The sequence below is a fragment of the Perognathus longimembris genome, chromosome 3 (genome assembly GCF_023159225.1).
Source record: "Perognathus longimembris pacificus isolate PPM17 chromosome 3, ASM2315922v1, whole genome shotgun sequence".
Classification (NCBI taxonomy): Eukaryota; Metazoa; Chordata; class Mammalia; order Rodentia; family Heteromyidae; genus Perognathus; species Perognathus longimembris.
This window is the reverse complement of record NC_063163.1, coordinates 62,657,257-62,671,637: the sequence shown is the minus strand read 5'-3', so window position 1 is coordinate 62,671,637 and position 14,381 is coordinate 62,657,257. Positions and strand designations below refer to the sequence as shown.

The window sequence follows — 14,381 nt, the reverse complement described above, 5'->3', positions numbered from 1 at the left end:
ATTTATCCATCTACTCACCCATCCATCCATCCATCCATCCATCCATCCATCCATCCATGAAGACAAAAAAGAGCAAAATAATCCTAGATTTTAAAAGACTACAAAGAGCAGGGCACTGGTGGCTCGTGCCTATAATCCTAGCCACTCATGAGGATCAAAGTTCAAAGCCAGCCAAGGCAGGAAAGTCCAAGAGACTCTTACGTCCAATTAACCACAAGAAAACTGGAGGGGCTCTGTAGCTCAAAGAGGAAGGATGCTAATCTTGAACAAAAGACCTCAGGGACAGCATCCAGGCCTTGAACTCAATCAATCAATCAATCAATCAATCAATAAATAAATAAATAAATGAAGAGCTGGGAATATGGCCTAGTGGCAAGAGTGCTTGCTTTGTATACATGAAGCCCTGGGTTCTATTCCCCAGCACCACATATATAGAAAATGGCCAGAAGTGGCGCTGTGGCTCAAGTGGCAGAGTGCTAGCCTTGAGCAAAGAGAAGCCAGGGACAGTGCTCAGGCCCTGAGTCCAAGGCCCAGGACTGGCAAAAAAAAAAAAAAAAAAAAAAAAGACCAAAAAGAGATGAGATGAAAACTCAATAGAATGAATAGTCTGTAGTTAAATCCTGGGTTAAAAAGTAATCTAGGGAGGCTAGCTAGGAATATGGCCTAGTGGCAAGAGTGCTTGCCTCATATACATAAAGTCCTAGGTTCGATTCCTTAGCACCACATATATAGAAAAGGCCAGAAGTGGTGTTGTGGCTCAAGTTGGCAGAGTGCTAGCTAGCCTGCAGCAAAAAGAAGCCAGGGACAGTGCTCAGGTCCTGAGTTCAAGCCCCAGGATTGGCCAAAAAAAAATAATAATAATAATCTATTTACCTAAATTTGTACATTAATAGATCTAAATGTAGGGAAACAATGCTGCTGGTTACCAGCTGCTCAGGAGAATCGTGGTTTGAAGCCAGACTGGGCAGAAATGTCCTTGAGAGTCTTATCCACCAGAAAACCATAGTGGTGCTATGGCTCAAAAGCTCAAGGACAGCAGCTAGGCCCTGAGTTCAAGGCCATGACTGGCCTTGAAAGAATAAAGGAAGGAAGGAAGGGAGGGAGGGACGGAGGGAGGAAGGTTTTTTAAAAAATAATATGATGTAACATAATTATGCAAACAATTGGCAAAATCAGAATATAGAGTTAGAAATATATTAGACAATACAACTACACCAGTTATGCAAGAATGAAGTATCGCAATGAGTGTGGTACATAACCAAATGATTCAAACATGCAACTTAAACCTCTACTAAGGATGTATATATCTTTATTGTACTTTTTATTGCTGGTCCTAGGGCCTAAACTCAGGGCTTGAGTGCTGACCTGAATTGACTCATGGCTAGTGTTATATACCACTTGAGCCATATAGCTCAGTTTCCTTTTTTTTTTCCTTACATGTTTATTTGGAGATAAAGTCTCAACCAGCTTTCCTGCCTGGGTGGACTTTAAACTATGTTCCTCAGATCTCAGCCTCCTAAATAGCTAAAACTATAGATGTGAGCCACTGACACCCAGCTTTGTACTATTTGGGGGGTGGGAAGGGTTGGGGTTTGAACTCAGGGACTCACACTTGCTAGACAGGTACTTTACCACGTGAATCACACTTCCAGCCCTATTATACTATTCTTTAATGTACTATTTGATGAATATTCTAATTTTTTTTCAAAATAAAGTACAGGAGAGAGGGCTGGTATGGCTCCAGTGGTAGAGGGCTTGGCCTAGCATGAGGGAGGCCCTGGTTCCATCTTTACACCACAAAACAAAAAGAGGGAATAAAACATTGAGAAAGATTTATAACTTATTTCAATACAAAAACCTGAGCAAACTCTAAAATAGTTTCTGATAAAACTAATTTAAGAATGGAATGGCTTCAGACAATACAAGATAGTCTAACATGTAAACACTACGGAAATCTGTCACACACTTAAGTCTGTCCAGCTCTGCAGTATCACATGAATCCCAGGCTATGGGAGAAGGAAAAGCTATGATAAACAAGCAGCAATAGGAAGGAAGCTATCCAGTGGACCAGAACTTCTTCTGTAACGCTGAGTCCTGAGAGCTTCCAGAACTTGCTGCCTCATGTATCCTTGACCTGTTAGCAAGTCAAAACCCAGAACATTGGAGAACTTTTACATCGGCTCCTTGACAGGAACTTAACATAAACTGCTCTTCAAAAAGTAGTTTAGGCCTTGAAGTCTAAATACTAAAAAAACACTAGGGGCTGAATTTTTTTTTTTACATCTTTCTATACAGAAACTCCTACAAACATAGATATATGAAGATTTATTTTGTTATGTAAACACAAACATAAAGGGGGTTGGGGATATGGCCTAGTGGCTAGAGTGCTTGCCTCCTACACATGAAGCCCTGGGTTCGATTCCCCAGCACCACATATACAGAAAACGGCCAGAAGTGGCGCTGTGGCTCAAGTGGCAGAGTGCTAGCCTTGAGCAAAAAGAAGCCAGGGACAGTGCTCAGGCCCTGAGTCTAAGGCCCAGGACTGGCAAAAAAAAAAAAAAAAAAATCAAAACACAAACATAAAGGGTTCTTCTCAAGATCTGTTCAACAGCAAGTATGTATAACCAGTAATTTCAAAATATCTTACTAGGGTAAAGAAACAAATCAAATGAATAGTTTTTAATTTTTAGTAAAATTCGGCATAATAGGTAAATTTTCTATGTGCAAGTTATAATACACGCAAAAAAAAAACAAATAATGCAACAAAAAATTAACATCACTGTCAAAATTCCACTTACTTTTTATACAGAGTGGTTGAAAGAAAATAGTCTTGTCAAGTCTAACAAATATGGTCAGACAGAGACAACAAAAAGCCAGGTAATACCTACCCCTTAGTGATATTTTTAAAAAGCCTTAGTAAACAAAAAATCAACCAATCCAGCATGAAAGAAAGCTTAAAATCAGAAGAAGTCTGGGGCTGGGAATATGGCCTAGTGGCAAGAGTGCTTGCCTCCTATACAAGAAGCTCTTGGTTCGATTCCCCAGCACCACATATATGGAAAACAGCCAGAAGGGGCGCTGTGGCTCAGGTGGCAGAGTGCTAGCCTTGAGCAGGAAGAAGCCAGGGATGGTGCTCAGGCCCTGAGTCCAAGGCCCAGGACTGGCAAAAAAAAAAAAAAAAAAAAAAAAAAAAAATCAGAAGAAGTCATTCTTATTGTACAAAACTCAAAAAGTAAAGCTATAATTTTTTCATACACTCTCACCTATCTCTTTATACACAAAATCAGTAATGCTGAAACCTAAGTTAAATGGCTTTTTTCTCTCCTGTATATATGTATATGTGTGTGTGCGTATATATATATATGTATATGTATATATATATATATATATATATATATATATATCAGATAGCATTTAACTAGGTTCTGGAATCATGTCAGTAATTATTACTTTTAAAATAGTGAATTCGGGGGCTGGGAATATGGCCTAGTATCAAGAGTGCCTGCCTCATATACATGAAGCCCTGGGTTCAATTCCCCAGCACCACATACATAGAAAATGGCCAGAAGTGGCACCGTGGCTCAAGGAGTGCTAGCCTTAAGCAAAAAGAAGCCAGGGACAGTGCTCAGGCCCTGAGTCCAAGGCCCAGGACTGGCAAAAAAAAAAAAAAAAAGAATAGTGAATTTGGTGGCTGCTGATAAGAACAAATAACAAGACTGGCACCAGTGGCCCACACCCGGATCCTAGCTACTCCAAAAGGCTGAAATCTGAGGATAGCAGTTCAAAGCCAGCCCAGGCAGGAAAGTCCATGAGACTCTTATCTCCAATTAATCACCAAAAAGCTGGAAATAGCACTGTGGCTCAAAGTGGTAGAGTGCTAGCCTTGAAGGTAAAAGCTCAGGGACATTGCCCAGGCCCTAAGTTCAAGCCTCACAACCAACAACAAAAAAATAAAAAGGACAGTAACTCTCTTATACTTTGCATGGTTTTCCTTTTGGCCAGTCCTGGGGCTTGAACTCAGAGACTAAGCACTGTCCCTGGCTTCTTTTTGCTCAAGGCTAGCACTCTACCACTTGAACTGAATACAGCACCACTTCTGGCTTTTTCTGAGGAATCAAACCCAGGGCTTCATGTATGCCAGGCAAGCACTCTATCACCAGGCCATATTCCCAGTACTGTGTGCTGTTTTTGCTTCTGGAGGTGCTTGAATTCAAACCCAGGAAAGGCCTTGCCTATGACAGGGAAGCCCTGTATCACTGAGCTACAGCTCCTACCTAGATTTAGTCTTATGTGTTTTTCACCCATTAATCACAATTTCAGAGTACAGCATTTCTTTCTTTCTTTCTCTTTTTTTTTTTGGACTCAGGGCCTGAGCACTGTCCCTGGCTTCTTTTTGCTCAAGGCTAGCACTCTAACACTTGAACCACAGCGCCACTTCTGGCCATTTTCTATACATGTGGTGCTGGGGAATCGAACCCAGGGCTTTATGTATATGAGGCAAGCACTCTTGCCACTAGGCCATATTCCCAGCCCCTCAGAGTACAACATTTCTGAATGAATACATAATAAACTTTTTTATTGAATATGCAGGTAGGCATCAGTAGTACTAACTGTACAAAGAGCAAACACACAATGTACATTGTCTATTCTCTGGGACTTTAAGAAAAACTAAATCAGTTTCTCCCCAAAATTTGTATAAGCTAGCTATTTTCATAGAAAAATTATATAAGCAATAAATATATAGAGCCTTGTAAATATGTCTGTTTTTTGTTTTTTGTTTGCCAGTCCTGGGGCTTGAACTCAGGGCCTGAGCACTGTCCCTGGCTTCCTTTTGCTCAAGGCTAGCACTCTACCACTTGAGCCACAGCACCACTTCTTATTTTTTCTGTATATGTGGTACCAAGGAATCGGACCCAGGGTTTCATGTATACAAGGCAAGCACTCTACCACTAGGCCATATTCCTGGCCACAGAACCTACTCCCCTTTTCAAAGGATGCTTAAAGAACTTGCTTTTCTTACAAGATGATTCTACCACATTTCTATGTACATTATGTATAACATTTGGTTTTTTGTTGTTGTTTTTTTGCCATTCCTGGGCTTAAACTCAGGGCCTGAGCACTGTCCCTGGCTTATTTTTGCTCAGGGCTAGCACTCTACCACTTGAGCCACAGCGCCACTTCTGGCCATTTTCTATATATGTGGTGCTGGGGACTCGAACCCAGGGCTTCATGTATACAAGGCAAGCACTCTTGCCACTAGGCCATATTCCCAGCCCTATGTATAACATTTGGTTTGTTAACAGTGTGTGTGTGCACGTGCACACGCGCACACGTGTGCGCCAGTCCTGGGGCTTGAATTCAGGGCCTGTGTACTGTCCCTGAGCCTTTTTTTTTTTTTTTTTGGCCAGTCCTGGGCCTTGGACTCAGGGCCTGAGCACTGTCCCTGGCTTCTTCCCGCTCAAGGCTAGCACTCTGCCACTTGAGCCACAGCGCCGCTTCTGGCCGTTTTCTGTATATGTGGTGCTGGGGAATTGAACCTAGGGCCTCGTGTATCCGAGGCAGGCACTCTTGCCACTAGGCTATATCCCCAGCCCTTCCCTGAGCCTTTTTGCTCAAGGATAGCCCTTTGCCCCTTAAGCCACAGCTCTACTTCTGGGTTTTTAGTGGTTAATTGTAGGTAAGACTATGATGGACTTTCCTATCCAGGCTGCATTGAACCACAATCCTCAGATCTCACTCACCTCCTGATTAGCTAGGATTACAGGCATTATCCACTAGCATCCTGCTTTGTTAATGTTTTCCCCCCCCCCCCTTTTTTTTGGCAGTCCTTGGACTTCACTCAGGGCCTCCGCATTGTCCCTGAGCTTCTTTGGCTCAAGGCTACCACTCTACCACTTGAGCCATTGCACCACTTCTGGCTTTTCTGTTTATGTGGTACTGAGGAATCGAACCCTGGGTCTTCATGCATGCTAGGCAAGCACTCTACCACTAAGCCACATTCCCAGTCCTGTAAATGGTTCTTAATCTCTCCCTTCTCCTCAACAGGGATACATACCTATCTGTCTTACAATACTTAGCCCATTCTAAGCTTAAAACCTATCAAAGAAATAAGCTTCCCTACCAAGTTCCTAAAAAGATGAAGTATATATTGAACAGATTTGGGGGGAATTTTTCTCAGTTGTGGGGCTTGAACTCAGAACCTGAATGCTGTTCCTGGAGTCTTTTTGCTCAAGGCTAGTGCTCTACCAGTCTGACCCACACCTCTACTTCTGGTTTTTGAGTGGTTAATTGTTGACAAGTCTCACAGGGACTTTTCTGCCCACACTGGCTTTGAACTGCAATCCTCAGATTTTAGCCTCCTGTGTATCAAACAGTTTTGAGACTAAGACCAACTTTTATTTATAACCAAAAGAAAAATCTAATGTTCAGCACCTTTTCAGAGAAACAAAACCTAGAATGATAAGCTGAAGTACAAAGTATTGTTTTTATTAAGTATAAAAACAAGTTTCAATCACAGGAGTCTTTAAAATATAAGCCCCATATACAACTATACCACAAATATAAACCATTTAAAAAGGAAGATCGTTCTTAGTCTTAAAGGACAGATATATAAGTTTAGAGAGATATTATAGCGGTACTACCTTCATGTACTTACTTAGGCCTCTGTAAGACATAGGTTAAAAGGAATGTTCGCAGTGACTCGATGCTACCTTTTTCCAAGAGAATCCACTCTCGGACAACTGCTTCCATAATGGCTGTGGCAGCTTGAAAAAGGACATAGTCCACTTTACTAGTTTCTGAGAAGAAAATTAAAAGCTTTTTTAAGCAGTTGTTCATATTATCTTGAACACTTTGCATTTATAAATTTTAAAACAGAACTTTTCAGACAAGGAATAAGATGGTTACCTGTTCCTTTTAAAATCCAGTGACCTTGCTCTAGCACCACAAAGAGGTTAGTTCCTCTCAGAAGACACCTCAGGCAGGTGGCAGCTAATCACCGATCACAATTTTCACAAACTTTCCTCACCTCTCTTCAACTGTTACTTCCAAAGCATGAAGAACTAAAAAATAACACAGCTTTAAAAAAAATAAAAATATAAGGCAATCAGAAAATGTCCTAAATGATTCTCACCTGTGCAAAAATAGAACTTTATGCATGAAAAAATATCTTATTAAGCTAGCCTTTGAACACTACTATTTGTGATGAGCCATGCTGTTATTCTTTTGTAAATTATGCCTTCAACAGGATGACCCATCTCCAATAGCAAGTTCAGAAATGAAAAATAAGATGTTGAGGTGGGTTTTTTTTTTTCTCAAAATGCTAAACAAAAGAAGCCACGTTTACACAAGGTGAGAAGTTTGTGTGAATTTTCTGATTGCAATACTGATCAAACTGAGTAAAATCCCAAAGCTACTTAAAAGGTCCCAGCCTTAACTAGCAAGTTATAGTATCTGAACTAAAAAACGAATGGAGAGGATAGAAAATTAACACACGTAAGAAATATTTTGTTAATTTTCCATTTTTTTCTCCTATTAACGAGTATCACTACAGTTTCCAAACAGCATTTATTACAAAAAGGGAGAGAATTAAAATGAAGTCAAGAAAAAGTAGATATTTTCTGAGACCTAAAAAACAACCATCCTGTGAAATCCTTAAAAAGTCTGTAATTAGACTGCACATTATTTGCCAAGAGGACTGGACACAAGTGCCTGAAAGTCAGGAGAAATTAACTCTAAGCACAGAATGGCCCTTTCAAGAACTTATCAGAAGAGCCTAAAGATACAGTTGAGCATACTGCTTTCTCTCCTGTTCAACTTAGATCATCACAAATCCTGCAAGTGGTCTTAACATGATTAGCTACAAAAGCATGGGTCTAAGGGTATACCCTACACAAATTCCTATCACTTTAGATTATTATAAAAGGTCAGAACACAGCAAAATTAGCAAGAGTAACTTTTAAAATAATACTTTGGTTTTTCTTCATGTTACCTTCAAATGAATTCTAATTGAGGTAATTAGAATTCACAAAAACCTACAAACCTTGATATAGTAATTAATTTGAAAAACCAACAGCTTCTAAAAACATGTTCCTAGTACAAAAGATATGTTAAAGCTCCAGGTTAAAGAAATTTTTTTTTCCTCAAAGATGATTTAAGCCAGAGAGAAGCTACATCTAGTTAGATCACTTAAGAAGAAATATACAATTTCATAAAGGTAATTCAAATAATCTCTTACTAAAAAATCTCTTATAGAAGAAAATGATGATTCTTCTGTCTTCTTTTTCTGTTCCAAGTTTAAGAGCAAAAAAATCTGAAATTCTTTATGGATTTTGACAAAAAGGAAGAATCAGAAGGACTTAGAATTTTAGGAACAGAATTCCACAGGTCATCTAATTCAATCCTTCCACTTTACAGTTAAAGAAACTGATGCCCCAAAAGATTAAGCGAGGAAAACTGAGGTCACTAATCCACTTCTAGATACATATGGCACTGAAGACAAGACCTACAATAAGCACCTGCTGATGTCAGAAGCAGTTATGTGCTTATTTTAAACCTGTACATGCATCCTAGCCTTTATCAGGTCTTTGGTAGGAATTATAGAGACTCAAAGTTTTCAAGACAAAATGAAATTTCACCTGATATGGCCTTAAAGGAAGATCTCCAAATTATTATACAAGTTGTTTTTAAGAATAAGGGGATAGGCTGAGAATATAGCCTAGTGGTAGAGTGCTTGCCTCGCCTACACGAAGCCCTGGGTTCGATTCCCCAGCACCACATATATAGAAAACGCCAGAAGTGGTGCTGTGGCTCAAGTGGGAGAGTGCTAGCCTTGAGCAAAAAAGAAGCCAGGGACAGTGCTCAAGCCCTGAGTTCAAGCCCCAAGACTGGCAGAAGAAGGGGATCTAAGAAACAGAGAGACAAATTCCAAGTTTACAAGAAGGAATTTTCCTATACTAATATTACATTTTCTTATAAAACTACTATTAGCCTTCATAAGCTGTATTTATACATGCTATAGATGTATAAGAGAAGCAATTCTAAAAGCCAACCATATAAGATTAGAACCTCCTACTCATGTATGAACTTTATCTTTGTTGTTATAAAGATGCTCAAGCCTCCAAGGTTTTCACCTAGAATTTCTTAGCCAATAACTGGGACTCTGCCAAGATAATATATTTGAGGCCACTTTTGCATAAAGCCTTTACGTTATTATAATTTAATATAAATATAATTTATTTTTATCTTGTCAATCATCTGAAACCAGAGAGAACCATGTGAACTAACTTTGGAGTGAGGTAAATAAATGAGATGAAAAGCACATTCTGATGAAGCCACAGATGTTTAGCTACTATGATCACCTATGTCCAATGCACAGGAATTATAAGATCCAAAATTAACAGCTCCTATGAGAAAAGATAAAATTGATAGCAGTATGAAAGAAACAACTGTCCAAATATAGAGATGTAAAAGTTCACTAGTCTGACTTTTAGCTTGTCTATTTCATTTTGTGCTGGCTACTTCAGAGACAGGAATAATAAAACCCATTTCTCCTGAGAGAGCAAAGAATGTTACTGAGCTAGCTCCACAAGATGTAAGCTGATCACTTACAGTTCTCAGCTATTTAACAAGAACATAATTCAGGTTTCTGTGAAGAAACCTTTAACCCTAAAAGCTATGAAATTCTCAACTGTCAAAGATTTCTGAGGTGAATTAGTGTAAAGGAGTACTCTCTTCTGACAAAAATATAAGCATGCACCATGCACTCACAAGCAGACACACACATACACACAAAGTAAAAAGGAGCAAAGAAAGTCAAAACTAGAATGAAAACAAAAGAAAAACATGAAAAATGAAAAACATGAAACTGAAGCCAAAAGTGAGAAGGAAGAGTTTTATGCAGCCAGAAAGGGAAGCATCAAAGAGAAAGTATCCCCTTGTGTCAGAATATATTTCCCAGACCTTCTATAAAAATGACATATAATCCCTAAATAAGAATGTGAAAATTCTGAACTGTGATTGACTGCCACTTGTATGAGAAGTCTTCTTAGAGGAATTTGCCCTTCTGTGCGGTGGCAACTGAGTAAGGAGTTAAAAAAAGATTTTTGGTGAAGTTCAGATGTAAACATTAATGTAACACAGGGCTTTGCAGTACATTAATGATTATGCTTGTCATACATGCACTCCATCTTTTAAACAGTTAATATCTCAAAAACAAACTGATTTTAAAAGCACAGCTGCAACTAGCAATACTACGCTTTAGACAATTTTACCAGGAAAACAAAAGCAATCCAAAACAAGCTCCAATCTTAAGGGGAAAACAGTAGTACTTCATAAAATATACATACTCTAGCAGGAAAGGGTGGTATAAACAAATATGCTCTAATAAAATGCTTATAACTTATATCAGCTATTTCCAACTAGTCTAAAATGACAACTGCATTACAACATAAAGTCAGATGAAACACTGATGGAATCCTAGTCAATGTAAATAAGGCATGTCATGAAAACCCAACTCAATATATTTGGGTCCACAATAAACTATTAATGCTGAACAATTTCAAAGCAGTAAGGATGAAGCAGTACTCCTATAAACTCTTTATGCTGATGTTTTAATTTTGCTTTTTAATGTAACACTAAGTTAAATATTCTACACAAGCATAAGACCAAATTTTCTTACAAACAGAAACAAATCCACCCAAGTATTAAAAAAAAAAAAAGGACAACTGACCATTTACAAATAATGGGCCCTTTTAGAATTAAAAGAGTAGTTATTAAAACTACTGATCTAACAGTCATGTCCTAACTCCTGAGACAGCCACCTTCACCACTGCTGCTAACTCTTACATAGAGAAAACACAGCATGTTTTAAGCTGGTCCTATTTTTCAAAAGCTTTCTTAAATGAAGTAATATGGCCCTGAGTTGTTTACAAAGTAATTGATAGGTGGTATTACACTGTACCTTACAACAACTCAAGATGGCCATATCCATGAAGGCATTGCTCCTATATCCCAGATGATAAAAAGGCCCCCAGAGATTGTCTTCCTCAACCTGACAATGTGTGTGCAACAAGCACCACCAGCAAGCCAGATCTATTTCCAACACTGGCGCTCTTTCCACTACAGTCTAATAGCTCTGATTTATGAGACCTGATAGGTAATCATATTTATCACATAATCATCCTTGTAGTTTATTTCAATCTGAAAACCAGCTTGGAAATGTAAGAATAAAAGGTCAGATGCTTAACTCCTAATATTTAACTCTCCATTTATGTGATCAAAGGCCTTTCAGAACCTTGAATAAGCCTTATATAAAAAGATGGTTCTGCTTATCACTGGTGCCTCAGCCTGTAACCCTAGCTACTCAGGAGACTGAGATTTGGGGATCATAGTTTGATGCCAGCCCAAGCAGGAAAGACTACAATATAAACTACTCAGAAAAGGCCAGAAGTGGCACTGTGGCTCAAGTGCTAGAGTGCTAGTCTTGAGCACAGGCTCAGGGACAGAACCCGGGCACTGAGTTCAAGGTTCAAGCCCCAGGACAGGAAAAAAATAATAATAACTAATTAATTAAAATAAAATAAAAAGATGGTTCCCTCAGGCACTGGTGGCTCATGCCTGTAATCCTAGCTACTCAGGAGGCTGGGATCTGAGGATCATGGTTCAAAGCCAGCTCAGGCAAGAAAATTCATGAGACTCTTATCTCCAACTAACCACTAGAAAACCAGAAGTAGTGCTGAGGCTCAACGTGGTACAGCGCTAGTCTTGAGCAAGAAAGCTTAGGGACAGCATTCACGCCCTAAGTTCAAGCCTCCCAACCAACAAAGAAAAAAAAAAAAGCTCAAGGACAGCACCTAGGCCCTAAGTTCATGCTCCAAGATTGGCACCCAAAAAATAAAAGTTCCAACTGAGAAAAACAGGTTATAAAATAATAGCAATAAATGAAACCTTCCTTTACAAGTATAAAAAATGTAAGAGGCAAATAGATGGCAATACCATAATATAACTCTTAGAAAAATGTCATCTTTTTTTTTAGCTGTATTTTTTTCTTTTTTGGCACTGGGGACTGAACCTAGGCACTAGGCAATGTTTTGCCACTGAGCTTCATCCCAGCTCAGAAAATGCCATCTTTAGACAGAGGTATTTGTGACTTAGAAAAGATCATTTCTGTACATATGTCAGATACAAGGCCTCATAACATGTATTTGACAAAAGCAGAAACCAATATTTTATTTCACAATATATACTAATGACATACCCAGAAGTGACTAATATTTCCTAACCATACTGAGTACAAAGTAGCTTTTCAAAAAATTTAAAACACCTATGCAAAACAATTAAGAGAAATTATAGAACCTTCCAAAACAGCCTTAATTTTCAAACTAACTTATGGTAAGAGATATTATGTCCTCCAACAAATGTTATGACATTTGAAAACAGTAAAAATTGTTTTCTTGCATCATTAACAGCCTTCATGCTATGGTCAACAGTAAAACAAGTTACTGAACAATACATGGAAAAAATATACTAGGGGTAAAATATCCAATGTTTTAAAAAAAAGTTTCCTTTCTGTTTTTGTAGAATACCTTAAAGTCAGTGAAGTAGAATAATTATTAGAATCAGTAATCAGTAGAAAATTATTAACTGCAAAAATCTATTTATATTAAAGAATGTAAAGAATGTACTTAGTGTGCAAATACAAAACCCAGATCTGATTATGCCAAAATATTTTTAAATGCATACTTACCCAAAATATGCTTGCAAACTGCAAATGGTGATTTTGATTTCCTAAATGATAAGAATATGTGCTCTGCGTGCTGGCGTTGCTCATTATTGACCATGGAAGGTGGTGCCTTAAGAGTTAAAAACAAAAACTATTTTTAATAAGAAAGCTTAAATCACAATCTTTTTACTCACAAGAGGAAAAAAATGTTTTTACCTTTCTGTTAGAGGTAGTTTGGGGAACAAATTTTTGCTTAATTTTAAGAAATAGTATAAAACTTCATAATAAATACTTAAAATATGGTTTCAAGAAGACAAGAAATTCCTCGCAAGAGCTGCATTAGAATTCATTAAAGTAGGGCTGGGGATGTGGCCTAGTGGCAAGAGTGCTTGCCTCGTATACATGAGGCCCTGGGTTCGATTCCCCAGCACCACATATACAGAAAATGGCCAGAAGTGGCGCTGTGGCTCAAGTGGCAGAGTGCTAGCCTTGAGCAAAGAGAAGCCAGGGACAGTGCTCAGGCCCTGAGTCCAAGCCCCAGGACTGGCCCAAAAAAAAAAAAAAGGAATTCATTAAAGCACGCCCATTTTTAAAAAGTACACATCTAAACTTTTTTGGTTTTATGTTTTTGCCAGTTCTGGGGCTTGAACTCAGGGCCTGAACACTGTCCCTGGCTTCTTTTTGCTCAAGGCTAGCACTCTACCTCTTGAGCCACAGCCCCACCTCTGGTTTTTTCTGCTTATGTGGTGCCAAGGAACCAAACCGAGGGCTTCATGCATGCTAGGCAAGCACTATACCACTAAGCCACATTCCCAGCCCTCTTTGGTGTTTTTTAAAAAGGTAAATTTGTATGGCCTTTTACTCCAAAACATCCCACTCACTGTAACTTGACTTACATGTCAGTACTGGTGAAGCTGAAGCCAAGTTACTAAACAGCAATTTCTAATTAAATCAAGCTGGGCATGGTAGCTTAAGTCTGTAATCCTAGCTACTTAGAGAGCTGAGATCTAGATTTCTCCATTACAGGCCAACCCCAACAAAAAGAAGTTTATAAGACTCCATCCCAACTAGTGGCTGGTAGCTAGCTGTTTGTCATCCCAGGAACATGACGAAGCACCAGGAGCAAGTTTCCAAACTAGGCTGACTTAGGCATAAAGTGAGACCCTACCTCAAAAGTAACAAATGTGAAAACTTATTAGAAGTGTGGCTGTAGCAGAAGAGTGCCTTCTAGCAAGCTGGGAGGATCCAAGTTCAATGTCCATTACCACAAAAAAAAAAAAAAGGGATAAACGACAAATAATTCTACCTGAAGTTTTCTAAAATTATCATTAAACTAGAAAAAATTCAAGAAAGTCAAAGTTTAGAATTTATGGTACTCTTCTCTGAAATATAACTGATCAGCCCAAAAGACAGGTCTGAAAATTCTACTTTGGTGCAACTACCTTTCTTCTTAAGATATTGCTCCTTTTCTGAGTCAGAGTTATCTAAACTATATACTCCCATTCTATGGTTAAGAACTGAAGAGAAGGGGAAGAGAGTACTCTAATTCTCAATTTGCAAATAGTAAGTGTATACTCTTCTACCATCTAATTGGATAATTAGCTTTGAAAACAATTTTGTACGGCTAGTAGAAAAAATAAATCCTAACCAATATATAGAG

General features: G+C 38.6%; 1 protein-coding gene across 4 annotated transcripts in view; it reads right to left on the bottom strand.

The window, feature by feature from the left end:
* Xpo4 (exportin 4) overlaps positions 1-14,381 on the bottom strand; it is a 111,360-nt gene that overhangs the window by 85,071 nt on the left and 11,908 nt on the right. For 2 of the 4 annotated variants that reach the window (XM_048341663.1, XM_048341664.1), the window contains exons 2-3: positions 12,746-12,851; positions 6,656-6,797 (exon numbers count right to left, since the gene is read on the bottom strand). In XM_048341663.1, the coding sequence (XP_048197620.1) occupies positions 6,656-6,797; positions 12,746-12,851 (248 nt within the window). Of the gene's footprint in view, positions 1-6,655; positions 6,798-6,906; positions 7,078-12,745; positions 12,858-14,381 lie in introns of those variants that run through there. The other 2 variants (XM_048341665.1, XM_048341666.1) reach the window with 2 other exon arrangements.